Below are 24,951 nucleotides of genomic sequence, written 5' to 3' on the forward strand. Positions count from 1 at the left end.
GGGCAGGATGGGGAGCACCCTCAACGGAAGATCGTGATTCTAACAGGAGAGGGACACAACCACTCCAAGGTGGCGAGAACAGAAGCACCGGGGGGCCTCTGGTCAGCGAGGGGTTTCTCTCAGAGGTGTGGCCAGCAATTCTGAGCGCTTTGTGCAAACACAAGCAAAGATGGGAGTGTGTGCGGCAGGCTTCTGCGGTCAAAGTTCCAAATGAGGAGGGGGAGCCTGATGACAGCAAGTGGTGGCTTCTGGCGCTCAGGGGACAAACACCCACAGGTCCACGCTGACATAAACGACGGAGTAAGTAAAAGTAAACGGAGGGAAGGAACTCTTCAACGGAACTGCACGTGGGAAATCACCATGAATATCGTCACCAGGAGATTCACGGAGGGACACGGAGGTCGGGACAAAGCATGACCATGTTTGCGGGCGAGGCTGGCAGTCTTAAGATTTTTTCCGACAGGACATACAACAGAGGAGGAAAATGAGACTTTCTGGGGGAGATGCCTGGCCCACACCACCTGTCCTAGGCGAGTAGGACAGTGACACCGTGCACCTGGTGTGAGGCACTGAGGACACAATACCACTTCTGTGGGGTTCCCACCTACAGCTGTGACCTGAATGTCATCGTGTGAAAACGTCCCATCAGCCCAAGTGGCAAGCCGGTCTGCAAAACAGCTGGCCGGCAGGCCTCAGGGTCACCCAGGCGCCAGAGACAGATGGGAGGGACGGTCCCGGGTTGGGTGGACGGAGGCAGGGCAAGCAGACAGCCGTCAGGGTGGTTTCCTGACACAGCGGGTTACGTGCGGTTCACTAGGAAGGGGACGCGAAGGGCGCGGTAAACACGAGCGTATACAGACCGCGTGCTCTGCCGCTTTTATGTGTGTTTAAAATCACTTCAAGATAAAAACTTAAAACTTCGGATTCTAATTCCATCTGTGGGGTCGGAGCCTGAGAACACGCATACCTCACCCCCACCCCACCCGCCCTCCTCTAGGTACCCCTCCTCAGCCTCCTAAATGGGGGCCAGAGAGCCCTACCAAGGGTCCCGCCTACGGCCCCGCCTACGGCCCCCTGCCCGACCCAAAGCCGGGAAAGCAAAGCTGGAGAAAGTTCTCAGGGATCAATTTGTTTACTCACAACAGGGTTTTAGGAACCGGGCAAACGCACCCACTGCTCTTTGATGAGCCACAGCCACAGAGCCCTGTACCCCCTGGGCAGCAGGACTCTCAGGACCTTCTCTGCACCCCTGCACGTGGGCGCCTGAGAGACCACGGCCAGGGAGTGAGGCGAGGTTGGCACTGAGGAAGGGAAGCCAGCACTCTGACCCTCCCTCTGGGGTCTCCCATCACCGTCCCGAGTGCCCAGGCCAACACAGCGGACTTCACAGAACACCCACAGCCACCAGGCCCAAGAGATCGGACGTAGCGAGTCACGGTGAGGGCCTCCAACGTTTCCGTGCACAAGAGCCGTGGGTGTGAGGGCAGCCCCGGCAGCTGAAGGCATCTGGGGAGGACTGGTCGGGGGGTCAGTCGAGCACGGAGCTGGGCCCTGCTCAGTACCAGCCACGAAGTACCCGCCCTCCCACCCCCCCAGCCTGTGCCAAGAAGGAGGCTTGGACCAACACCCCCCATCTGCCGCCTGCTCCTATTTTGGCAAAAAAACAAAAAACCCAGGAAGCTTCAAGAAAACAAAGTAAACTTCAGGACATGAAAAAACTAGAAACCACAGCCCGTCACGGAAAATCTTCAGGAGGGGGCTGCAGCCAGCTGCTCGGCTGTGGCTGCCACGGCCCTGCCGGGGGCACCTCTCCCAGCCCCCGAGCTCCGGCCAGCCACTCTGACTTCCAGGTCGGACGGTGTGGGCAGGAGGAGAGCCCAGTCGCGGGGAGGCACCTATTATTTACAGTACAGGAGAGCACGGTGCAGGGGCAGCACCCAACCGGGAGCGTGAGACCGTCTGCTCCCCGCTGGGAGGGGCCTCGGTGCAGACCCTGAGTTCCTGGAGGACACACGACACGGCTCTCAGGGCCCAGGTCCTCCGGAGGCGGCAGTGGAACGAGACACACACACCCCCCCCCCCCCCGCCCCCGGGTGGGCCCGCCTGGACTCAGAGCCTGGAGGCTTACACCGAAACCCCGAGTGGGGACGCGGCCCGAAGCAGGAAGCAGCCCTGACCCCTGCTGACTGCCAGCAGCACGGAGTCCGGACGCCCCCACGGTCCACACAGTGTCCACTGGTCAGTCCCCATCAACTCCTCAGAGGGTAGGAGATGGAGAGGGGGAGGCCTGCAGAACCCCGAGCTGGTCAGCCCGAAGTCACAGAAATAACCCACAGAAGTCAGAAGTTTGTGCAAACTCACCCACCAGGACACAGAGCCACCGTCTACGCTAAGAGGAACAATTCCCAGGCCTGGAGGTCAGGGCTGCGCTGCAGGGCGTGCAGGAAGGCAAGAGGCGTGGGGGGGGGGGGGGGAGATGTAGCCCTCGTCCCCGGCCCTTCCCGCACGTCGAGGCGGGGGACGCAGGGCCCCGCAGCAGGATCTCGGCTAGTTTCTCAAGGCGGCCAACCTGTGAACCAACACAACTCCTGTGAGGGAGGGCGAGGGGCAGAAGCACTCTGACCTGCTGTGCGCTCCAGGACAAGACGCCCACCCTGGGTGCCCAAGGCCCCGCAGCCATCCATGGAGCCGTGACCCTCTCCTTTCAACTTCAGCTTTGCATGGCTGCGTGGGGACAGCAGAGCAAGGCTCGGGGAATGGCCACGCGCTGTCAAGAATCTGGTATGTTAGGGACAGCAGAGACCTCCTTTCCTCAAGCGAGCAGTGGACAGGTGTGAGAGCACCATGGCTGACACACAACACAGACACTGAACAAGGAGCAGGGGAGAGAGGTGATCAGATGGGCCCTGGACTGGGCCTCGGGGCGGGGGCCTCCTGGAAAGAGCGGTACTCGCTGGGCCAAAGTCTACCGCACAAGCGCTCCCCCTAAGGCCATGCTGCGCCTCCCTTCCCCCACATCAGAGCACAGGTCGGGGGCACCGAGCCCCTCCCCCACAACCCTAGCGTCAAGAGCATGGAGGAGGGACCGGGGGTGCACCTCTGGGGCACCGAGCCCACCTCCGGGACAGCTGGTCCTCCTGGCTGCGCACGGAGCTCTCCCCCACGGCGGAGGCGCCCTCGGGCAACTGGCTGAGCTGGTCCAGGACCTCCAGGCCGTTCTCCTCGGCGATCTGCACGATGAGACTGTCCACCTGCTCCTGTGGCGTGGTCAGCGTGGTGGCCGAGCTCATGGAGTCCTCCATTACCTGGGGGTCACGTTCTGGACAGGTGGGTGCAGGCCCCAGGAACCTCCCCTGCAGCCTCAGGAGGACCGCCGCGGCCCCGTTTCCGGCCACCCATCTCAACCCCGTTTCCTGCCTGCTCCCTCCACCCGCACGAGGCTCCCGCCCCCACTCTCTCTAGGGTGCTTCCTCCAGCGCTCTTAGCTCCCTGGGTGTTGAGCTGACACGTCTGCACACAGCCTCTCTGGCCAATCACTGGGAGAGGCCCCCACACCCTAGCCCTGGGCCTCCCTCTTCTCTGCTAGGCCTCCGTGTGCCGACTCCAGCCTCCACAAGACTCGGGTGCTCTGGAGGTGACCCCCCCCCCCGCTACGGGGCACCGCTAGGGAAACACACGCGTGGCCCACCACCAGCCGCCCCCCGGATGCACCCCTGCACACCCAGACCACGGGCGACATACCGACGTGTGCACGTCCAGATTCTGCACCTGCTGCTCGAACCTGTCCATCACCGCAGAGACCTTCTGCAGGTCCATGGTGCTCAGCGCCCTGTCCAGGGCTTTGGTCACCTGCGCCATGTTCTTGGTCACCTGGCACGGGAGAACGTGAGGCGGCGACAGAACTCAAGGAAAGACGGGCCCTCTGCACCCTCCCCAGGCACGCAGTCCCCCCCCCCCACAAGGCCCACAGGACTCCAGGCCCGGCCCAGCCAAGCCAGGTTCAGGACAGGCTGCAAGGCTCTCTCCCGGCAGGTCCCCAGACCGTGGGCACTGAAGAAGACTGAGGACGCCGCGTCCTGTCCTTTGGTGCTGCCCTGACGGTGTCGAGTGATCCCTACTCCACGCCCAAAGGGGTCTGGCGTGGCTCCCCCGGCCCAGCCAGGCCCCCCGGCCCTGCCGGCAGAGGCCGGTCCTTGTGGCAGGCGACCCCGGGCACGAGCACTCACCCCCTTCATGGTCACGGCCGTCTGCACCTTGGAGGCCACCGCGTCCACGCGGGATGCCATGCGGAGCCAGTTCACACCTTCGTTCTTCTTGCGGATAGCATTCTCGGCATACACGCGGGCGCACTCCACGTTCTTCTGCTGAAGGGCCTGAAAGTCGGGGAGGCACCAGCTGGGAGAACATGGCTGTTTGTCCGAACCCTGCCCGCCCTGCTCAGGGACCTGGTCCTGGCTTTGCCGAGGGCGAGATTGGCTAGCGTGGGGCAGCCCCTTCCGCCTGCGGGCTTCGTGAAAGTGCAGAGATGCTAGGCCCCAAGCCTATCTGGGAGCTGGGGTGTCCGGGCCGGGCGCCACACCAGCCCGCACTGAGGGCTGAGCCGGAGAGCCGGGCCCGGCCTCTCTCCTCCCGCCGCGCTCCCTCTCACGAAACCGGGGCGGGACATGCTGGTGCCGAAGCAAGCACGACCGCGGGGGAACACGAAGGACCCGGAGTGGAGCCAGCCGTCCGGTTTCCCCTCTGCCCCGGGAGCCCCCAAATCCAACATCCCCAGGATCTGCTGCACCTGTAAACGGCTGCTAGAAAGGCCCGCCTGAGAGCTGGCAGACCCCTCCCACCTTCCCCTCCCAGCGTGCACACCGCCAGCCCGGCCCTTCGCCAGCGGAGGGGCTGCCTCACCGCTGCCCAGGTTCTGAGGCCCGAGGCACCAGGTGCGGAAGGAAGACAGCGGAGGGGGGTGACGGCAGGGGTGGCCGGAAGCCCGCCTCCCACACGGTTTGTGAGAAAGCAGGTTCAGCACTTCGGAGGTGAATAAAAGGCGCGGACAAAGAAACAAAGGCAAGGCAAGCGCGGTCCCTTGGCTCTGGACACTCTCGGGGGGCCGGGGGGCAGACCGGAGCCACCGCAGGCCTCGAGCTGGCTCCTGTGAGAACAGCCGCGGCCAGAGTCGCGGGCAGCGCCCCCCACACGGAAAGAAGGCGCCAGCACAACCACAGACGCGGCCTCACCTTCTTCACTTTGGCCTGTTCCGCCTTGGAGTCCTTCTCTGCCTTCTTGGCCAGCTTCTCCAGCTGCTTTGCCGTGAACTGAGCGGAAGCGGGACACAGAGGTGGGACAGAGCCTGCCCTCCGGCACGCCCCCCACCCCCACCGGCACCTCCCTGCCCCCATTCCGCCAGTGTCCTCACGGCCCAGGGCTGCACGAAGGGGGCTCCCTGGGTCTCTGAGGCTCGGGGGAAAGGGAGGGCCGTGAGGGTTTCCTACAAGGTCCTCGCCCAGAACACCCTGCCCAAACCCTCCCCCGGAGTGGGAAGTTAAAAAGGCAACTCACACAATCGCCACTACTTATGGATTTTCAACGTACGCGGAAAAAACTTGACAGTGTGTGTTTCAAGCTACCCCAAGTAGCCTGGGGAATAATTCACTTCCCAGCGGACACACACCTCGGAGTGCTCTGGTCACACCGTACCGTGTACGGGAGGGGCCGCTGGGCAGCGAACGCGTCGCCCTGGTACCTGCCTGCCAAGTACCGCAGCCCCTCTGGGAAGCCCGGTCTGGAAGCAGGATGATGTGGCACGGGGCTCCCACGTGCAGGCCTCAGCCCAGGGGGGGCCCTGCACTCGCTGGATGTGGTGGGGTGGGGGAGGGGCCGCTGCCTGACCTGGAGCCACAAATACCGCCCTCTCGTGGGCGTCCCCCCACTGGCCACTTCTGTCCCGGAACATCCCAGACCGGGCCCAGCTGAGGCAACCCGACAGCTACTTGAAATATGTCAATCTGCAAAAGTGTCACGTACCCAAGGATGGCCCTCTTTGCGAGAGACTTCTGTCCCCAGAACCCCCCCTCCTTTCTCTCTCTTAAAATCTGAGTGAGCGAGCGCGAGAGCGTGCGCATGCGTGAGTGGGGGAGGGGCAGAGAGAGAATCCCAAGCAGGCTCCATGCTGTCAGCGCAGAGCCCCACACGGTGCTTGATCTCGCAAACCGTTCGACCCCACGATCCACCCAGGAGCCCCGCCCTTTTTCTATATATAGCCCCTTGTCCTTCCGCCAACCCGCTCTGAGGCACCAGCCCGCGTGTTCCACTGGCCAGTGCTGGGAGCACATGCAGAGGTGGGGCCCCTGCGTCACCCAGCGTCACACGGGCCCTTCTGACTGCTCCTGCACCTCGCGCTCAGACGATCCGATCTGTGAAAACCCACCTCCCCGAGTGCTGTGCTCACAGTGCTGGGCTCACAGGGCAGGGCACGCTCTCGAAGGTCGCCCACCCATTCCCATTCACGGCTTAGGTGCTTTTACATCAGTGTCTGCTGCACCTAGCATCCCGACCTTGCTTTCCTCAGACTCGGTAAGCCCGCACTGTCCGGCAAAGGAGCCACTAGCCACATATGGCTATCTAAGTTCCAGTTAGCCAAGATGATGTACAAGTAACAATTCAGTTCCTCAAACTAGCCACGTTCCAAGGGCTCCGTGTGGCTGGCGGAGGGCAGCACAGATCTGAAGCCCTCACCGCTGCAGAGGGCAGGTGGATGCTCCCTCTCGGGGCCGTTTGTCTGTCCTACGGAAAGGATTTCTTTTGTCTGCCCACCTCACACTCCTCCTCTGCTTAAGGGAAAAATCCAGATTTTCCTGACTCGGAAATGCGGCCCTGAGCACGGTCCACAAGGTGGAAGCTTGCTGAACAAAGTGCCTGGGTGCCGCCAGGTGCTCCCCACTCCCCGCCCCCCCCGGCAGAGCTGAGCCAGCGAGACGCGGAGACGAGCTACTGTGAACACCTTTGCACGCCACTCCTGCCCGGTCTGTCACAACTAACCACGGGTGGTTATGGAGAAGCTTGCCCTGGGCCAGTCCTAAGAGGCCGGCTCCGCTGCCTAGAACGCTCTCCTTCGATAGGATTTTAAAGAATTGGAAAGCACAGTTCTACGTGCCTATCAAGGGACGCACCTAACACCCAAGTTGTGTCTTTTCAACGTGCTCGCTGTCTCATGGACTCGCCCACTCAGCTGCTTCTGCTCAGCCCAAGACAAGGAAAGAAGGAGTGTGCCATGGAGCCAATTCGATACCCCCCTTCGTCATCAGTCTGGGTGAGCACCGTGCAGAAATCTGTGCTTCTGACTGCGACTGCCAGCATCTGACCTCATCTGCCAACCACCAGGACAGGGCTGGGGTGAAAGGTCATTTGGTACATACCTTCAACTGGAACAGGGTATCTGCAAAAAAAGGAGATGGTCTGAGGATTCCAGCTAAGACAAGGGGGCACTTCTAACAAGCAGAGGGGGCCGCTAAGACCCTCCTGGACCCAAGGAGCCGGATCGGGACGCAGGCATGGATGGGGCCTTGCTGGAAGCCCAGCCCACACTGGGGGCAGAAGCTGGACCGTGTGCTACCTCTGTTCCCCCGCTGGCCAGAGGGCTTGGGCAAACACAGTTTCCCTAACCTGTGACTCCTTCCAGAGAACACCAGGATGGCACCGGCTGGCCTCAAGGATCAGTGTGCAGGCCAGTGAGGTCATGGACGCAGCACGTGGCCCTCAGTGAAAACCCAAGGAGTCGTTTGTAATTAATGCAACTTTACAAAGACCTTTGGGATTCTTTCCCAATCTAATAAAACTCGGTACTGGAGGATATTTTATAGACACTTTCTCCCCAAAAGTAAATGGATAAAAAAAGTAGAATGAGGACTCTTATGCTATCAGAGAGCTGACCTACAGAGACCACCCTCCATGGCAGCTGGCATACCTGGGCCATCAACTCAGGCTCAGGAGCCTCCCTCCTGACACAGAGGAACCAAAGAGACGTGGGAGTACTGACAGCTCACTCTTGCTACTCACACACCCAAACTCAAGGACCAGACAGATCCAGATTCACGTGGAAACTCTCTCTATTCAATTTCTAGATTCGGAGAATGACGTCTGAAAGGGTTTGCTGCACTAGCCCAGAATGCAGGAAGGAAATCCTGCAACCAGAAGGAGGGTGTTGAGTGTTCACAAATGCAAAGCAAGCACCCCCCGCCCCCCGCTGAGAACCCAGTGGGGTTTCAGGTAGCCACGTGCATCCGCCACCTATCAGTGCAGGCCCTGGTCAAGGCCAAAGCCGCCTGTGAATCTGTAAATCAGAGCTAAGGGACACTCCTGGCAGGCTCTCCAACTCTCTACCTTACGGTGTGACCCTGGCTCCCTGCCTCCTCTTCGCATGTGAGGAGCAGGAACGGGCTCTGGAGAGCAAACAGCTGTTAAGGCAAAACCTAACCCAGGAAAAAAGCTAAACGGCCAAAAGAAAGTTCCCCCAAGAACTGGGTAAAGTATGGGGCAAAACCCAACATTTGTGGTGATGGGAGTGCTGGGTGTGTGGTGCTGAAACAACCGCCGTAGAACTTCCTTTGTGACAACGACACGGTTGTACAGTTTTTTTACGTTTCACAAAGTGAGTTTTGAAACCTATCACACCAGCCCCTAAACGTTCTAGCAAATGTATGCACCTCACTTTACCACTGATTCTTCCTGTTCTTTAGTGTCCCCGAGCACGGACGGGGCGGAGTGAGTGCTGTAGACAGTGGAGGACAAGACCAGAGGGAGCTAGATGACTACCTCTGTTTCCGCATCTGCAGGATTGGGGCATAAAGTTCCTATCTCAAGAGCTGTTGTGCAGTAGGCCACATGCACAACCGTGCCTGGCCCACAGTAAGTGCTTTTCGCCTGAGCTCTTCCTATTTTTCTTAGTGGTGTTTTGGGGGCAGTGGTGCAACTGTCTCCTTTTCTGGTGCCCTCTGACCTGACATCCCAGGACCCCAAGGAGGCCGATGTCCCTGGCCGGTATAGGAGCTGGGGGGTTGGGAGGCGGACGCTGAGGAGTCTGGGGGCAGGGGGGCAGGGTGTGGGGTCGAGGATCCTTATCGGGTTCTGGGCTCGAAGCTCCGGGGATCGAAGATCGGGGTCCAGGGCCGGAGATCCAAATCCCTAGTCGGGTATCGGGGTCTGGGGTCTAGGCCCAGGGATCGGAGATGGCTGTCCGAGATTGAGGCCTGGGGGAGCCCGGCTGAGCCCCGCCCTCCCCCGGTGGGCGGGGTCTCTTACCGTCCATGGCAGGTCCGGCAGGGGCAGCCCTCGCAGGAACCGACTGACGGGAACCCCGGGGCCGAGTCGATCGCACCAAACAGCTCCGTCGCGCGGGAACTTCCGGGGTCACCGCCCACTTCCGGCGACCGGCAGCTCTCGCGAGACTACGACGCAAGTCCCGCGGGCGGGGCGGGCCGGGCCGTTGCCGTGGAGACCCGCGCAGGTCGGCCGAGTTAGCGTCTGTGAGTCACTCCCGCGGCGCGCCAGCTGAGGTACGGAGTGCGGGGCTGCGCCGGGGAGCGGTGGGCTCACCTATGGGACTTTCCAAAAGCAAACACAAACCTAGGAAAGGTAAAGGGCCGTCGGCCCGTCGTCTCATAGGCCCCGCGGCCGCGGTTCGCGCAGGGCTGGCGGGGCGACAGGGGCGCTCGGCGGGGTCCGCCCACGCCGGGGGCTGGGGGTGCTGGGCGCCCCGTCCGCCCCCGCTCCTCACTCCTGAGTGAGGCGCCTGTGTCCTCCCTGGGGAGGACTGTGCCTCGGGAGTCTTTTCACCCACGGAAACACCCACGTTCAGAGAGACGGAGGGACCCAAGGCTTGCGAGCTTCCTTGTTTCATTGTGGGCCAAAGCAGCCAACTGAAGGATTGGGATCCAGTAAACTGTAGGACTAATTGTCCGTGTGTTTCAGGTGAGGAGCAAAAGGGGCGCGTCTATTCAGTTCCCAAGGCCAAGGAAAGGCCGACGGGCAGGCATTCTCAGGAGTCTGAGAAGCCTCCGGACGCTAAGCCTGCAGAGAGCCTCCATGGAAAGAGAGGGGCAGCCAAGCGACAGTGGCCTTCATCTGAAGGTAAGGCACGCCCAGGAGGGGACAGAACCTGAGGCGGGGGAATGTGGGGGTGGTGTAGAAAGGAGCCTGAGTGGTGGGATACCAGTGGCAGGGGGCATGCCCTAGTGAGGGAAGGGTTTTAGGACCTTTATGTAGGAGGTAAATATCCAGAATTGTCCGCGGAAAACAGCAGTTGGATAAGGGTTTGGGTAACTTTCCAGGTGGTAGATGCATAGCAGAGTCCAGAGGGACTTCGCAGCGTCTGGCTGCAAGGCAGACCCACCGTTCCCGAGGGCCGAGTGTCTTTGGGCAGGACTGTTGCTCCCTCAACATTCCGCAGACTGGAACAGGACCTGGGAGTCCTGTAAGAAGGGATGTGGGAACTCAACCCGGGGCACAGGGATCAGAGGAACTAGGACGTCGGTGGGACAGAGAGGTCAGTTTGGTAAATGTATTCACTTTGTTGGCAGCCCAGTGTGGCCAGACCTTTGCAGGTGGGGGTGGGTGGGGGATGAGGCCGCAGAAGCAGCCAGAACATGAAGCCTTTCATCAATTTTATCATGTGCATTATGGAAACGGAACTGTTCAATAACTAAAACAAGGCAGGTGTGATGGGGTTTGCGCCTTGGAGAAGTCTTTCTCCAGAATAGAGCTACTCGGGGGCAGTGAGGGGACCTGTCATAGGCCCGTGGCAGCAACGGAGTAGGAACTAATGAGGTATTGGCAGTAGGAATTCTGAAAGGATGTGGGAGGTAGGACCCGCAGACCCTGCTGTTGGAGGGGACGTGGGGCATCACTGACCTAGGAATGAATGGTTGGTAGGTCAGACGATGCTGGCCTGGTGAGCACGGGTGGGCTCCGACTGAGGCACCTGCGAGGTCAAGGGCAGGAAGCCGTTTGAAATGAGGGTGCTGGGCTTGGGAGCAAGGCCCGGACTCCAGATCCTGCTGTATGAACCCTTGCCTGAGTGGAGGACTGCAGGAAGGGCCAGCGTCCTGGGGAGGAGGTTTGAAGAACGCTGCCGGTCGGTCAGGAGCCTTCTGGCTGCAAGTCACAGAGCAGCTAACAAGATGCGGCTGTACTGCTGAGGGGTTCAACACCTCCCAAATGAAGGGTCACAAGAGGGCACTCACGGTGGCTTGCTCAGCAGCATGCCATGGCATCAAGGACTGTTTGGGTCTGCGCTTTTGCCACCCTCAGTGTTGTCGGAGAGCTGGATGGCCCTTGGCGTCACGTGCAGACCGGACTGCTGTCTCGTTCACGAGAGGCCGTTCTCCGTGCAAGAACCTTCCCTTGGAGGGTCTCACCTGCCCAGCATCGCCAGGATAGGCTCAGATGTGAAAGTTCTGGGGCTGGACTTCTGCCAGTACAGGCAGGTGTGGGCAGGTGGGTGTCGGCTGGAGAGGCACCTAGTGTCCGTCACGCCCTCCTTTCAGAGGGTAGAGAGACGGTGGATATAGAGGGGCAAGGTCAGGGAGCGAGAGTGAAGGTGGCCTTTCAAGAGAGAAGGCGAACAGTGTGGTTTCTCCATCTGAGGCGGCATCTCAGCAGTGACGGGGAACAAGCTACTGACCTCGTGCCCGCGAGGGAGTCCCCACACCCTGATAGTCCACTGGAAGAGGCCAAATGTAAGAGACCACATGTATCGTTACTCTGTTTATGTGAAGTGTCCAGGAAAGGCAAATTCATATAAAGGGAAGCCTGGACTAAGGGTGGGAGCAGGGACCAGCCATAAATGGGAACAAGGGGTCTTTTGAAGGTGACAGAGATGTTCTCCATACTGGAACGATGGGTGACCAACACTGAAAGCTTACGAAAAATCACTGAATGGTATGCCTCAAACAGGTGAATTTTATGGTATGTAAATTATACCGCAACAAAGCTGTTAGAAAAGAAAGAAGGTAATTTGGTCAACAGTATTAAATGTTGCAAAGAGATCAAGTAAACCCAGAAAAGGCTGCGTTCAATAAGGCGGACGCAGCGGGTCTTGGTCACCTTGCAGAGAGCAGGATCCGGCGATCAGAACTGCAGACACCTGGTCTGCCAGGCGGACCATTTAAACTAGGGCATGAGCAGCTTCTCTCTCACATTTGTGCTGTAAAGCTGAAGAATTTCCCTATTAGATTTGGAAAAAGTAGGGCCTTGGGAGTCGAAGTTTCCTTCAACTAACCTAACACTACAAAAGCCTAAGGGCAATGGAGAGTCCTAACGAGGCGAAAATGCTGTGTGTCCCATAAATAATAAAAGTAGCTCTTACTACTATGGGATAAAAACCAGAAAGTTCTTTCTGGGGTAGGAATGCGGGAGGGAGAGGCTAGCTGACTGGAAGGGAGCCTGTGGGGACGCTGCACGGTGGTGGAAAGTTCTGCCTCTCGTGGGGGTGATTACACAGGCGCCTACAATTGTGAAAACGAATCCAGCTGTGCAGTTAAGGACTGGGCATTTTATCTTGTGTGAATTGTGCTTCAAAACGCACGGAATACACACCAGTCCTTGTCTCTTAGAGCTGCACCCAAAGTACTGAAGTATAAATCGATGTGACTGACGGAGATGGTGTCTGAGATTTGCTGCGAAGTGGAAAGAGTGCGGTGCGGCTGAGGACATTTTCCAAAGGCAGCCGCAGCCCCTGCTCTGCCTCCGGTTCTGCCGTGTGACCTTGATGCCCCTCCCACCTGGGCGGGGCCTGTAGCCTCTCCTTAAATCTCTGCCAGCTTGACATTCTCTTGTAACCAATAGAAGGTGGAGAAAAGTGGTTTGTGAGGCTGGGCCGGGAAAGGGGATGCCGTCCCGCCTTGCTCTCCGGAACGCAGACCGGCGCCTGGAACCCTGAGCCGCCACACCCCGCCTGGAAGGAGCCCAGCCCCCTGGGGAGGCCCTGGTCTCTAAGCCCTTCCAGCCTAAGGGCCAGACTTGCGACTGAACAAACCTTCAGGTGATTCTGCCCCCCCCCCCCCCCAGGGGTCTCCCCGGCCGAGCCACCAGACACCACGTAGCAGTAGCATCAGTGACCAGCCCTGGGAGCCGCTGTCTTGCACGTCCAGCCCAGCGGAGCCTTCAGAGACCACAGCCCCAGACAGCATCCAACTGTAGCCACCTGGGGACCATAAGCGATAGCTGCGCGGTCAAACGTGTCCTGAATTCCCAACCCTTAAAATTGTGAGAAAACAAAACGGTTGTCTCAAGCTGCTACGGGTTGGGGTAAGTTGTCATGTAGCAGCGGTAACCAGAATGGAGGGTAAGCGATGGGGCGGAGGTGGAGTCTGACCTTGCGCTTGACCTGTGGCAGCTGTGGGATGGGTTCGTTGTCTTGCTCCTTCTGTAGATACTTATAACTTTGCATTACGAGACCCACATACACATGTTATACCACACATTAACACGCCACAAAAATGTGCAATCGGCCAGTTCCAAAATGCTGGAAATTCTAGTGGAAAAAAAATGATCCTGATTTTTCTGCAAATAAATGACATGGAAAAAAGGTCTACTCTAGCTGCTGTAACAAAATGCCATAGACTGTGTAGCTTCAACAACAGACATTTATTGGTCCTAATTCTAGAGGCGGAGGAGTCCCAACAATCTGATTTCATTCCTGTGAGGACCCCTCCTTGGCCTGCAAACAGCCATGAAATTGCTGTGTCGTCTTTTTTTTTGCAAGGGGGATAAACAGATACATTTTGCCTGTAAAGACTTTTTTTTTTCAACATTTTATTTATTTTTAAGAGAGAGAGAGACAGAGCACAAGTGGGGGAGGGGCAGAGAGAGAGAGAGGGAGACACAGAATCCTAAGCAGGCTCCAGGCTCTGAGCTGTCAGCACAGAGCCCTATGCCAGGCTCGAACTCAGAAACCCTGAGATCAGGACCTGAGGTGAAGTTGGATGCTTAAATGACTGAACCACCCAGGTGCCCCAGATTGCTGTGTCTTCACATGGCTGGGGAGAGAGGGTTGTGGTCTCCTCCTCCTCCTCCTCCTGTAAGGGCACTGATCCCATCGTGGGGGCTCTACCCTCATGACCTCGTCTCAACCTAATCACTTCCCCAAAGCCCCACCTCCACATTTCATCCCGCTGCGGATTAGGCCTTTCACACTCGACTTCCTGACTTCTGGGGGGACCCAAGCATTCAGTCCATAGCAGAGAGGACTGTGCAAGGACACTTGAGGGACCTAGGAACCAAATACAGCGTGGGCCTGGGCTAAGTCATTCTTGAGATACCAAATTGAGTATTAGTTATTAATAATGGTTTTCTTAGATGTGACAAGGTTATTGTGCTTATGCTAAAAATAATCCCTATTTGATAAACATATTGCATTAACTATGGGTAAAATTATATGAAATTTGCTTGACAGTACTCAGGAAAAACACTGAGGAAGATAGACAAAACAAAGGGAATCTGGGTGATGTGTATATGGGTATCGTTATACTATTGTTTTCATGTGTGTCTGAATATGTCCATAATTTTTTGAAGGTAGAGTGTGCCTATTTGCAATAAGTCAGCTATTTCAAATATCCTGAGTGAAAAAAAGCCAATTTCAAAAGATCACATGCTGTAGGATTCCATTTATATAATCTCCAAATGACAAAATTATAGAAATGTGAGAATAGACCAGTGGTTGCCGGAGTCTATTAGGGATGGCAGGGGGGTGGGAAGGTTGGGGGGAGGGGAGAAAGGTGTGGTATAGAGGTATAGCAAAGAGGAGGTCTTTGTGGTGTATCTGGATCTTAGTGATCTTGATCTTAGTGGTGGTTACATGTGATAAAATGGCACAGAACACAAACTGTGCCAAAATCAACATCTTGGTGTTGCCATTGTACTGTAATTACGTAAGATGTTACCATTGGAGGAAACTGGGTGAAAGGCATATGGGACTTATCTGTACTTTCGGAACTTTCTGTGAGTTTACAACTTCAAAATTGTAAGTTTAAAAATGTATCAAAATTGGGGCATCTGGCTGGCTCAGTCTGTAGAGCATGTGACTCTTGATCTTGGGGTTGTGACTTCGAACCCCACATTGGGTGTAGAGATTACTTAAAAATAAAATCTAAGGGGCACCTGGGTGGCTCAGCTGGTTGAGCGTCCAACTTTGGCTCACGTCATGATCTCGAGGTTCATGAGTTCGAGCCCCGGGTCAGGCTCTGTGCTGACAGCTCAGAGCCTGGAGCCTGCTTCACATGCTGTGTCTCCCTCTCTCTGCCCCTCCCCTGCTCATGCCCTGTCTCTCTCTGTCTCAAAAAATAAACATTAAAAAAAAAAAAAAGACCTTACTGAGTGTGTGTGTATAAAATTAGCACCAAAAGTAAGTGGCAAAGGAAGAATTATACAATAAATTATGCTAGAAGAATTGCTTACCATTTTAAGGGAAAGCTCATGTTGAATTTTAACTTCCTGCTATGTGCTCAGAGAAATTCCAGCTAGGGGAGAGTGAATATAAGAAGTGACTTCAGGGGCGCCTTGGGGGCCCCAGTCATTAGGCAACCGGTTCTTGGTATCGGCTCAGGTCATGATCTCACGGCTTTGTGGGTTCGAGCCTCGCTTTGGGCTCTGCGCTGCCAGCACAGAGCCTGCTTGGGATTCTCTCTCTCTCCCTCTGCCCATCCCCTACTTGTGCAGTCTCTCTCAAAATAAATAAACTTTAAAACAAAGAACAAATGACTACAAAAATAGGTACATTTTAATATGAGTCCTCAGTGGGGATCATCTTTCTAAGAGTCAAAACAAAGACATGACAGATAACTGAAGAATCTGACAACGTTAAAAAGTAAAACATCTCCCCAAATCCTCTACAAACAAACGTAAAACAAATGGTAAGGTCAAAAAATATTTGCATCGTATGAGAGGTCAAAGAATAACATACAACAGATCAAGTGCTCTGACGCATTGTTGATGGAAATACCGATTTTCCTGAAGACAACTTGGTAATGTGGTAGGCGGGATTCTCAGGCCCCAAGATCCCTGTCTGCCGGGAACAACGCCTGTAGAATCCCTGCCCCTTGAATGTGGGCGGGGCCTGTGAAGAAGATGGGTGTTACTCCTGTGATCCCGTTAGTAATCCATTGGTTTTGACTTCAGACGGAGTTTATTGTGGGTCAGCCAGACCTAACCAGAGAAGCCTTTTTTAAAAAGTCAGTGTCAGGTGGCTGTGAAGAAGGAAGCTACCGTGTCAATCATATCTCAAAAGAAATTTTTTTTAAGCTGCCACATTGTGAGAGGAGCTGTGAGCAACCTCTACCAACGGCCAGCAAGAAAGCAGGGACGTCAGTCCCTCACCCATAAAGAACGAACCTCTAGCCAGCAGCCTGAATGAGTTTGGAAGGCCCCAGGCCCGCGAGAAGATGCAGTCTGGCTGACAGCTGGATCGTAGCCTGGACTTAGGACCAACAGAATTGGGGATGACAAATACAGGTACTGTTTTAAGCCAGCCACTAAATTTGTGGTGATTTGTTAGACAGTAATTGAAAACTAGTACAGGTAATATGTATCAAGAGTCCTAAAAAAGATTCGTGTTCCTACGTGAAAACGTTTTAAAACTCTAAAGAACTCTTGTTCTGAATTAGAGAACCTCAATAATGTAAAGATGTTAACTCTCCCTTAGTCTATAAAATCAGTGACCCCAATCGGAACACCACAGTTCTTTTTGGGGACTGGACCAAATTATTCTAAAGTTTACCTAGGAGATAAAAACGTAAAAATAGCAGGAAACTGGAAGAGCAGAGGCACAAGAGGGATTGAGCCCTGACATGAAAGTGTGTTGCCATGGAGACAGCAGGGTGGACACATGTGTCTCACCGTCACGGAATTCATGATGAAGGCACCAAGTGGAAGGAGTGGAGGAAAGATGGGAGAGTTCGCTCGGTGGTTCAGAGACAGCTGACTGGACCACTGAGAAAGCAACGACGCTGCCTCGGTCCTTACTCCAATTCTACAGGAACCAGAACATTGAACATAGTAAAACAGTAACGGTTTTTGTAGGTTGGGTGGAGGGAGCACCTTTTCACTCTGACAGACTCTAAGAGCCAGAAGAAAGAGACTGATGTGTCTGAACCGTTTACGGTACCAGCGCCAATGGCAAATTTCCTAAATGTACAAAAAGCTCTTGCACACAAAAAAGGTCCAAGTGCAAAATGAGCAAAGAACGTGACCAGCATTCACAGGAAAATAAACACCACTGCACTGTGAATAAGCAGCAAGACGCTCACCTCCCCATGCTAAGGTAAAGCTTCAGGGAAGGTGATTGGGACCAGTGGGGGCAGAAGTCAGTACTTCCCATTTTCATATAAATGGGAAAAGATTTAGCAAATTGGCAAGGATGAGGGGAGGGGATGGAGACATGTCCTGTTTATAGAGTCTTAGTGGAAATATATATTGATGTAATCTTTACAAAAAACAACTGGACAATACTTACCAAAATCTTCATTCCAGTAAATTACCCAGTAGATACACCCTCACAAATGTGCAAGTACATAAATGAAAGAATGTTCATTGCAGCATCACTTGAAAAAGATAAAAACTGCAAATAACCCAAGTTATGTTCATTAAAGGGAGCTGGTTGTGTAATGGACGGGCCCCAGACAGCGGAACACAGGCTGCCGTGGAAGAGGCCACCCCTGTATGTGCAAACATGGGGCTCAGCCAAGCCCTGCGAGCAGCTGCCGGACTCCCCCTTCCATAATGTGACCCTAAAAGCATCAAACGGTGCATGCACATCATTCCATATGCAGTTTTTAAATCGCATAGTCATCACCTCTTAGTCTTAATACGCAAGAAGTGTGTATTAATATAAAAAACATGAACTCCCCAACTTAAATGCAAAATACGATGAAATGCAGTTTTTTTTACTTATGATAAAAATAAAAAGGACACTCTCAGTGCCTGGTGCAGGCCATGGGCCCTTCACTGGTAGTTAAAACCATCGGAGCTGTGGATGCAGTGACGAAGAAGGAGGGAGCTCGGGGCCCCAGCATCTCCCTGTACCGTCAGCCTTGAGCACATGACCTCTCTGTGCCTCAGTGCCTTCACCTGTAAAACACAGCTCATAAGAGGACCTACTTCAGAAACTGCTGTGAGCTGGAAGTCACCGTCATCATTACTCTGGGCTCAGAATGATGTCTGACACAGAACGAGCAACTGTCCACCCGCCCCTGCCCGTAGCCGGGTTCATGAGGTATTTTAAGCGGGGGACAAAGCGATGGAACCAGTGCAATAGCATTTTGTAACAATTCTGCGGCAATGCGATTATTCTAACTCTCCCTGCTCTATTGGGTACACGCACAGAAAGAGACCTCTCCGTAGTGCCTCAACAGAAGCCTGAAAGGCTGTGCCTCAAACCTGTAACCCCAGGGAGGGGGCTGGGAGACACAACCCTGGAGGCCAGAAAGCACTTCTGCTTTCGTCTTGTGTGACGTAAGACAACCTTGGCATTTCGCAAGCTCTGCACAACCCTTGGAAGCTTAAGTTTAAGAGGATGTTGTGGCCGACATCAGAAATGCTAATTCTTCAGCGTTCTGACTGATAAGGTTCTGTGCAGGGGAAGCTGCGTATCTGAACCTTCACCTCTGGGACAGACTCTGCCTTTTGTCTTCTTTCTCCATTCTCTCCTTCCAGGTCTGTCGCACGAGCCAGCCAGCAGCTCAGACTCTCCACGGTGGATGGTGGAAGCGTGTCTCCCTTTTCCTTCCTTGAAAGAGGCGTCGAGTACTCACCACCCTCCTGGCTGTCAATCCATGAAAGCTCTGTAACATGTTCTGACTGCTTTTGACCCTGACCACTTCTTTTCCTGAACCACACATCTAATTCTTTTGCTCTGGCCCTAACACAGACACTCTCTGCCTTCTAGAAGGGCTTTTCCACAGACATGTTAAATACCTGGATGTTTTCTTCCTTCTAGAGAAACCTGATGTAAAGGTAAACTCGAGCAAGAAGAAAGCTGTCATTCCACAGATCATCATCACTAAAGCCTCACAAGAGACTCTAACCAGCTACGGTTCCATCAGAAGTGAAGAGCAGAGAACCATTCAGGAGCAGGCTGAATGGGGCCCCTACTACCGACACAGAAACCCTAGCACAGTAGACGCCTATGGTTTACGAGAATAAACAAGTGCCCCGAGGAGCTGTCGTTTTTCACTGTGCTGAGTCTCAGCGATGACGGCAGAAGGGCCACCTGCCCTGTGAGAAGCTGCAGCTGCCCCTTCGGGGAATGAGGTCCCCCGGGGACCACCTCGGGCTCACCTGCCCCAGAGCTGCTGGCAGCTTGGCAGAGGGCAAAAGAGTGCCTCTGGCCCAGAGAGTGAACTCTGCGGCAACGAGCGAATCAGTAACCCTCTGGTGTCACTGCCGGTGCAGAGTGATGAACGAACGGCAGGCAGCATATCCCAGTCTCTCGCTGGGCAATTTAAAATCCTTCCCATTCACTTCCGAAGGGTGTGGCATAAGTACTCGGCAGTTACGGTGAACGAGGCGTCCCCCACACTTGGACAAAAGGTTGGACTCCGAGGACTCCACTTTAAGGTGTCACGTCCCAGAACAGGGACGTGCACAGTCACCCTGCGGGGCCCACGGGCTCCGAGCTTGCCTGTAAGCTGATGCCGAGTATTAAAGGATCCAGAAGAACAATGTGGGATTGGGGTGGGGGCACCCATGGCACGTAGAACTTGGGCAGTGGCCTTGCCAGAGCTGCCATGGGACGGGGGGAGGGGAGCTGACAACGTCCCCTCTTTCTGGCTGTGCCTGAGGGGTCCCAACAGGAGGGGCTGTTCAGGGAAGCCCTGCTGGCGTTCCCTCACAACTGGCAGCTCACGGGTCAGGCTCCACTCTCCTCCAGAGGGGCTGGAGGGAACAGCCTGCCCTGTCTGGTCCGACACAGTCTCGTAACAGTATGTGTTTGTCTCCTTGGTTGCTAGAACTTTACACTTGGTCTTTATGTCTCTGTCAAAGATTTTATGTTTCAAGCAACCTCTACACCCAGTGTGGGGCTCAAACCCACAACCCCGAGATCAAGAATTGCACGCTTCACCTACTGAGCCAGCCAAGCACCCCTCTGTCTCTGTGTGTTGATGAGAATCATACCCCTTTAGTATTAAATAGTACAACTGACTTCCAGTTTCAGTATAAACCCCAACATAATAAATCTCATACTGACATTGTTTAACAACACATTATTAACATCATTACTTGTATTCATTCAATACGTTTACTTACGCATCCTGTCACAACTAAGTGTGTGTACAGAAGATCAAGCCCATGCAAATGTGGACTTGACCGCACTGGGTCAGCACACCTACCTTCTCCATAAAATTTCTAGTACCCAATAATTTCTATTTAAGGAGCGCCTGGGTGGCTCAGTCGGTCAAGCGTCCAACTTCGGCTCAGGTCATGATCTTGACGGTTTGTGGGTTCAAGCCCCACGTCCCGCTCGGTGCTGACAGCTCAGAGCCTGGAACCTGCTTCAGATTCTGTGCTTCCCTCTCTCACCGCACCCTCCCCACTTCCGCTCACACTGTTTCTCTCTCAAAAATAAACATTAAAAATTAAAAAAAAAAAAACTATTTGACCTAGAAATTGCCCTCTTCCTACCCCTGCCCTGAGAATCTCAAACAATCTAAAAACTATACCTACCAAGGCACTATTTCTAATTTCGTTATTAGCTAGAAGCTTAGCTTATGAATGATTAAAAAGGGGCTGGAATGAACTGAACATGATAATTAGTTTAAACTAAAACAAATGATTCTAAGTTATGATTAATTTCATGATTACCAAATGTCCTTAGCCTATATTAATATTAGCATTTACAGTGTAGTCCCATGCACGGGAGGCCTTTCCTGGAACCCTATTTAATGCTCCACCCCCGCGCCCGGCACGTCCCACTCACTGCCCTGCCTCAGTTTTCTCTTTAGCACGCGTAACTCTCGGGCCATCTATTTACTTACCTCGTTTGGCTGCGTCCCACTAGAATGGAAGGTCCACTAGGGCAGAGCCTGACAGGGCCCAACACGTAGTGGGTGCTCCACACTCATGGGTCAGGGGACGCCCGTCGCAGCGTCCCATCCATTCTTGCCTTCCACACCCTTCCGACGCGCCCTCCGCTCCCTGACCCCCGTAGGTCCAGCCCAAGTCCCTCCCGGCGTAGCTCCAGATCGGCCCTCGCGAGCTCCAAGGGACTCCCTAGCCCCTCGGACTTCGGCCTCCCCCTCCTCCCGCAGGCGTTCCTCAGCGCCCCAGCCGGCTCAGGTGCCCGCGCTTAAAACTAAAATAAGGCCCAAACCTCGGTGCTGCGAGGAGACAGCAGCAACTCATGTCCTCCAGGAGCCTTTGGGAGGCTTCCGGGGAAATCTTTGCTAAAGTGGGCGTGTCCCGGAAGTAGAACAAGCGCCAGCGCGCAAGAACCTCGTTTGCGCCTGCGCACACGGGGAGCAGGGCGCCGCGCTCGGCATGGGGGACCCGGAGTCAGAGCCTGAGCAGATCCGTTTGAAGTGTATCCGTAAGGACGGCTACTTCACGGTGCCTCCAGAACACAGGGTGCGACGGGGGGCCGCTCGCCGTAGCTCCGCCGGGGGCATGGCGGGACCGAAACGCCCTGGAGCCCCTTAGTGTCGCGCTGAAGCGTTGAGGTTGCCGCCGCCGCGGGCGGGAACGACAGTCCCAGAGTTCCTCGCGGCCGGCGCGGAAACCGGCGGCGATGCTCCGGGGCCGAGGGCCTGGGCTAGTGGCGGACCGCGGGGCCAGTCGCGCTCCGCCGAGGGACGGGCGGGCTGTCAAGCAGCCGGCCTCCTCTGGAAGAACAGGCTCTGGGCTCTACCGCGGGCTTCCCTTCGTTTTGCGCCGGGGCCGGGCTTTGCAGGCTGACCCGGGAGCCCCTTGTGTCAGGGGGGAGTTGGCCCGTGGAAAGAGTTGGAGGTGTGGTCTCCCTTGGCTTTAAATGGATGTGGCCGGGCCCCGCCTGACACCCGGCAGCTTCCATTTGTGTCTTGCTCTGTGCGAGGCTTCTGCGTGTGTTACTGTCATTTAGTCCTCTCGGCGACGCTTTATAAAGGTGAGGAAAGTGAAGCTTAGGGGTGTGGAGTGGTGTTACCAAGGGAGACGGCTCGTGCAGGTGCAGGTTTGAACCCTAGTGTTTTAACTACTTACTGGTGCTGAGAAGCCGGAAAGCGTCATTAGCACACCGGCGGAGTGCGCACCTAGAGCCACCTGGAGCAGTCGCTGGCCGTTACACATCACTCACACACACAGCAGGTGCGCGCAGCTTTCCGAGTACGGTGCAGGAGTGAGGGGAAACCTCTCGGAGGGGAGCTGGGACATACCCAGATGAGGACAGAGTACACAATAGTAGGTGCTTCAAGATATGAAAGTATCGGGATTTTAGGGAAAGAACTGTTTGCAGCTGGGGGAAATTTTTTGTAAAAGAAATTTGCGTGGAGGCGCCTGAGTGGCTCAGTCGGTTAAGCATGGGACTTTGGCTCAGGTCGCGACCTCACGGCTCATGTTCCAGAGCTGCCGCGGGCTCTATGCTGACAGCTCAGAGGCTGGAGCCGGGTTCGGATTCTGTGCCTCCCTCTCTCACTCTGCCTGTCCCCCACTCATGCTTAGTCTGTCTGTCTCTCTCCTTCAAAAATAAATAAACAGGAAAAAAGAAAAATCCGTACAAAGGTGGCGTTTCTGCCAGGCTAGTAAGTGTGACTAGGATGTTGACATGCAGAGACAAAGAGGCCTGGCATGCCAGATTTAGAGAGTGGCAGACGCAACCTCACGGAGATAAGAGACACAGTGTGACTAGGAAGCACCAGGGGTTCCCCCAGGAGAGAGGATGTGAGAAAGCACTGGCGGGCAGAGGAGGCTGAGGTGAGATCATGGAAGGGCTCAGTCTGGGTGATTCTGACCTGGCTCCAGAGGTGGTGGGAAGGGAGGAGATGGAAGGCAAGGGCTGGGAAGAGAATAGAGGCAGCAAGGCCAGAGAGAGACTGTTAGAATTTGAAACTTGCCACATGTGCTTCCTGGACCCAAAGAGACATGCCCATTCGGTCCACCTACCAAAGTACTGCATTACAAAGGTGCATCAGGATACAGGCTCTCTGCTAGGACAGGAACCCCTAAATATAGTGGCTTAAGTACAGGACTTTCTTTCTCCCTCCCCTAACTTTCCAGAGAGAGGCAGCTGTTTTCCACAAGGTGGACCAGGCTCTCAAGCTGTCCGCCTTGTAGATCTACCTCCACGTCATTCACACCCCACCCTCCTTCAGGAGCAAAAAGGAGTGGGTGGCAACCAACTTCCTTTGACCGGGAAGTCCCTTCCTTGAGGCCTTGGTCCTTTCTGCTCACATCCCATTGGCCAAAATTGAGTCAAATGGACAGACCTAGCTGCAAGGGAGGCTGAGAAATCCAGCTACCAACAGGTTGGCCTCACGCCACTGGACAGTGTTTCCTAACTAGAAAAAGTACAGCGTGGATGTTGGGGATGGCTCGTCTCTGCCACAGATGAGTTTCCACTGCGTTTGATAGATGCTTTGTGAGGATCTAGGAGCTTTTCTGTCTCCAAAGCATAATTTAGACCAATGCTGCTCACTATTCCTCTTGTGATTGTGGAAATGTTGCTTTCTGACTCGTCCAGTATGGTTACCGTGAGCCACATAGCAGTGTGGAGCACGACACACGTGGCAAGTGAGGAAATGAAATACTAATTTTAGTTAATTTTAACCATCCATGGCCAGTGGTTATTGTTTCCAGGCAGCATACATCTGGACCGTGGGACTGGAAGGGAACAGGCTATCTGTGATGATGCATTCGAAGTGTCTGCTCACCCAGTAACATCGTCCCCCTTTTCTCACTTGAAAAGCCCAAGTGCGTGGTTGTCTTTCTGTTTGGTGAGCAAGACATGAGTGAGCTCCCTGGTACAAATTAAACGTGAAATGTCCATCTTTAGTTGTTCGTTAGCTGGCCAATCCCTGCACTGCCAGCACCTCTGTCTTTCAGTTGGGACGGTGCCGGAGTGTGAAGGAGTTTGAGAAGCTGAACCGCATCGGGGAAGGCACCTATGGCATTGTCTGTGAGTGGCCAAGATGGGAGGTCTGGGGTTCAGGGGACTGTCCCAGCAGTGGAGGAACTTAACACCCATTGCTCCACAGCCAGGGCAGAATTTCTGCAAGTGAACTCGGATCTGTGGTGTATTTACCATAAATTCCACACCGTGTCTGAGTAAATGTAATTTATTCAAATTGCATTTGCAACCCTGACCTGCAAGTTGGGGCAACTGTTACAGCAAAATGCAGAACTTCCAGAAGCAGCCGGGGCTGCAGCCTGTGGCAGCTGAGATGTTGGTATACCTTATACTACTGGGGTTCGGAAGCTGCGCACTTTAGCACAGGGCTTTGAGGAGCCTCCTTGGCACAATATAAGGGATTTTTTCCTGGATAAAGTATCTTATTTGCTGTTAGAACGTAGTAACAACAGAGAGCAGAGCAGTGACCCGCATCCTGACTCTCAGGAGAAACACTGAGAGGGAACCTGTTGTAAGTAGCACCCTCTACCCAGGTTAGATGAGAGGACTCCCCCAGAGAGCCTGTGTCTGGTGGGGATGCGGGCGCTGCTTGCATGGTGAGGACCTAGTGTCAATGGGCATCCAGTTATCAAAGAAGGGAAAGGGAACCCGCAGGGTTCTGAACGAGGCCCCTGTGTGGCGAGGGTGGGTGATGTGGGATCAAGCCTACTTGTTCGTTCCATCACGGATGAGTTTCCATTCCAGATAGGGCCCGGGACACCCAGACGGATGAGATTGTTGCCCTGAAGAAAGTGCGGATGGACAAAGAGAAGGACGGTGAGCTCAAAGTGGGAGGGGTGGAAAGGTGCCAGTTGCCCAAGGTTCCTTCTGGCCTG

At 55.0% G+C, this 24,951-nt stretch overlaps 3 protein-coding genes across 8 annotated transcripts in view; 2 read left to right on the forward strand and 1 right to left on the reverse strand.

The window, feature by feature from the left end:
- Window positions 1–2,346: 2,346 nt before the first annotated feature.
- CHMP1A (charged multivesicular body protein 1A) lies at window positions 2,347–9,380 on the reverse strand. The gene is made up of 7 exons (XM_047078974.1): window positions 9,289–9,380; window positions 7,407–7,426; window positions 5,229–5,306; window positions 4,227–4,373; window positions 3,742–3,870; window positions 3,118–3,305; window positions 2,347–2,569 (listed from the first exon to the last, which is right to left on the reverse strand). Exons 1-7 carry the CDS (start codon window positions 9,293–9,295, stop codon window positions 2,548–2,550), a joined length of 591 nt encoding a protein of 196 aa, XP_046934930.1. The 5' UTR covers window positions 9,296–9,380; the 3' UTR covers window positions 2,347–2,547.
- Window positions 9,381–9,538: 158 nt separating this feature from the next.
- SPATA33 (spermatogenesis associated 33) lies at window positions 9,539–19,198 on the forward strand. Of its 3 annotated transcripts, XM_047078976.1 has the most exons (4): window positions 9,539–9,621; window positions 9,958–10,116; window positions 10,317–10,531; window positions 18,977–19,090. In XM_047078976.1, the coding sequence occupies exons 1-4, from the start codon at window positions 9,585–9,587 to the stop codon at window positions 18,989–18,991; spliced, it is 426 nt and encodes a 141-aa protein (XP_046934932.1). In that variant the 5' UTR covers window positions 9,539–9,584; the 3' UTR covers window positions 18,992–19,090. The 3 variants fall into 3 exon arrangements, 2 of the variants coding, with proteins under 2 accessions (XP_046934932.1, XP_046934933.1); XM_047078977.1 differs by lacking the exon at window positions 10,317–10,531 and having other exon boundaries at window positions 18,977–19,198; XR_006961940.1 differs by lacking the exons at window positions 9,539–9,621; window positions 9,958–10,116; window positions 10,317–10,531 and adding an exon at window positions 10,684–13,293 and having other exon boundaries at window positions 18,977–19,064.
- A 2,285-nt stretch (window positions 19,199–21,483) lies between these two features.
- Window positions 21,484–24,951, forward strand: part of CDK10 (cyclin dependent kinase 10) — a 10,597-nt gene continuing 7,129 nt past the window's right edge. Inside the window, exons 1-3 of one of the 4 annotated variants that reach the window (XM_047078972.1) lie at window positions 21,484–21,603; window positions 24,052–24,124; window positions 24,821–24,892. In XM_047078972.1, the coding sequence (XP_046934928.1) occupies window positions 21,517–21,603; window positions 24,052–24,124; window positions 24,821–24,892 (232 nt within the window). In that variant the 5' untranslated portion in view covers window positions 21,484–21,516. Of the gene's footprint in view, window positions 22,118–24,051; window positions 24,125–24,820; window positions 24,893–24,951 lie in introns of all 4 variants that reach the window. The other 3 variants (XM_047078971.1, XM_047078970.1, XM_047078973.1) reach the window with 3 other exon arrangements.

The sequence above is a fragment of the Lynx rufus genome, unplaced genomic scaffold, assembly GCF_022079265.1.
Source record: "Lynx rufus isolate CCGP_SWC_20201006 ecotype Redwood Valley unplaced genomic scaffold, mLynRuf1.p SCAF_16, whole genome shotgun sequence".
NCBI lineage: Eukaryota > Metazoa > Chordata > Mammalia > Carnivora > Felidae > Lynx > Lynx rufus.

Bases quoted from the DNA above. Each gene is read 5' to 3' on its own strand.
- CHMP1A (XM_047078974.1), bottom strand. The intron at 3,871-4,226 runs GTGAGTGCTCGT...CTCCCGTGCCAG, and splicing joins CGGCCGTGACCATGAAGGGG to GTGACCAAGAACATGGCGCA. The intron at 2,570-3,117 runs GTGGGCTCGGTG...GTTGGTTCACAG, and splicing joins GAGGACCAGCTGTCCCGGAG to GTTGGCCGCCTTGAGAAACT.
- SPATA33 (XM_047078976.1), top strand. From the start codon at position 9,585: ATGGGACTTTCCAAAAGCAAACACAAACCTAGGAAAG. The intron at 9,622-9,957 runs GTAAAGGGCCGT...CGTGTGTTTCAG, and splicing joins CAAACACAAACCTAGGAAAG to GTGAGGAGCAAAAGGGGCGC. The intron at 10,117-10,316 runs GTAAGGCACGCC...GTAACTTTCCAG, and splicing joins ACAGTGGCCTTCATCTGAAG to GTGGTAGATGCATAGCAGAG.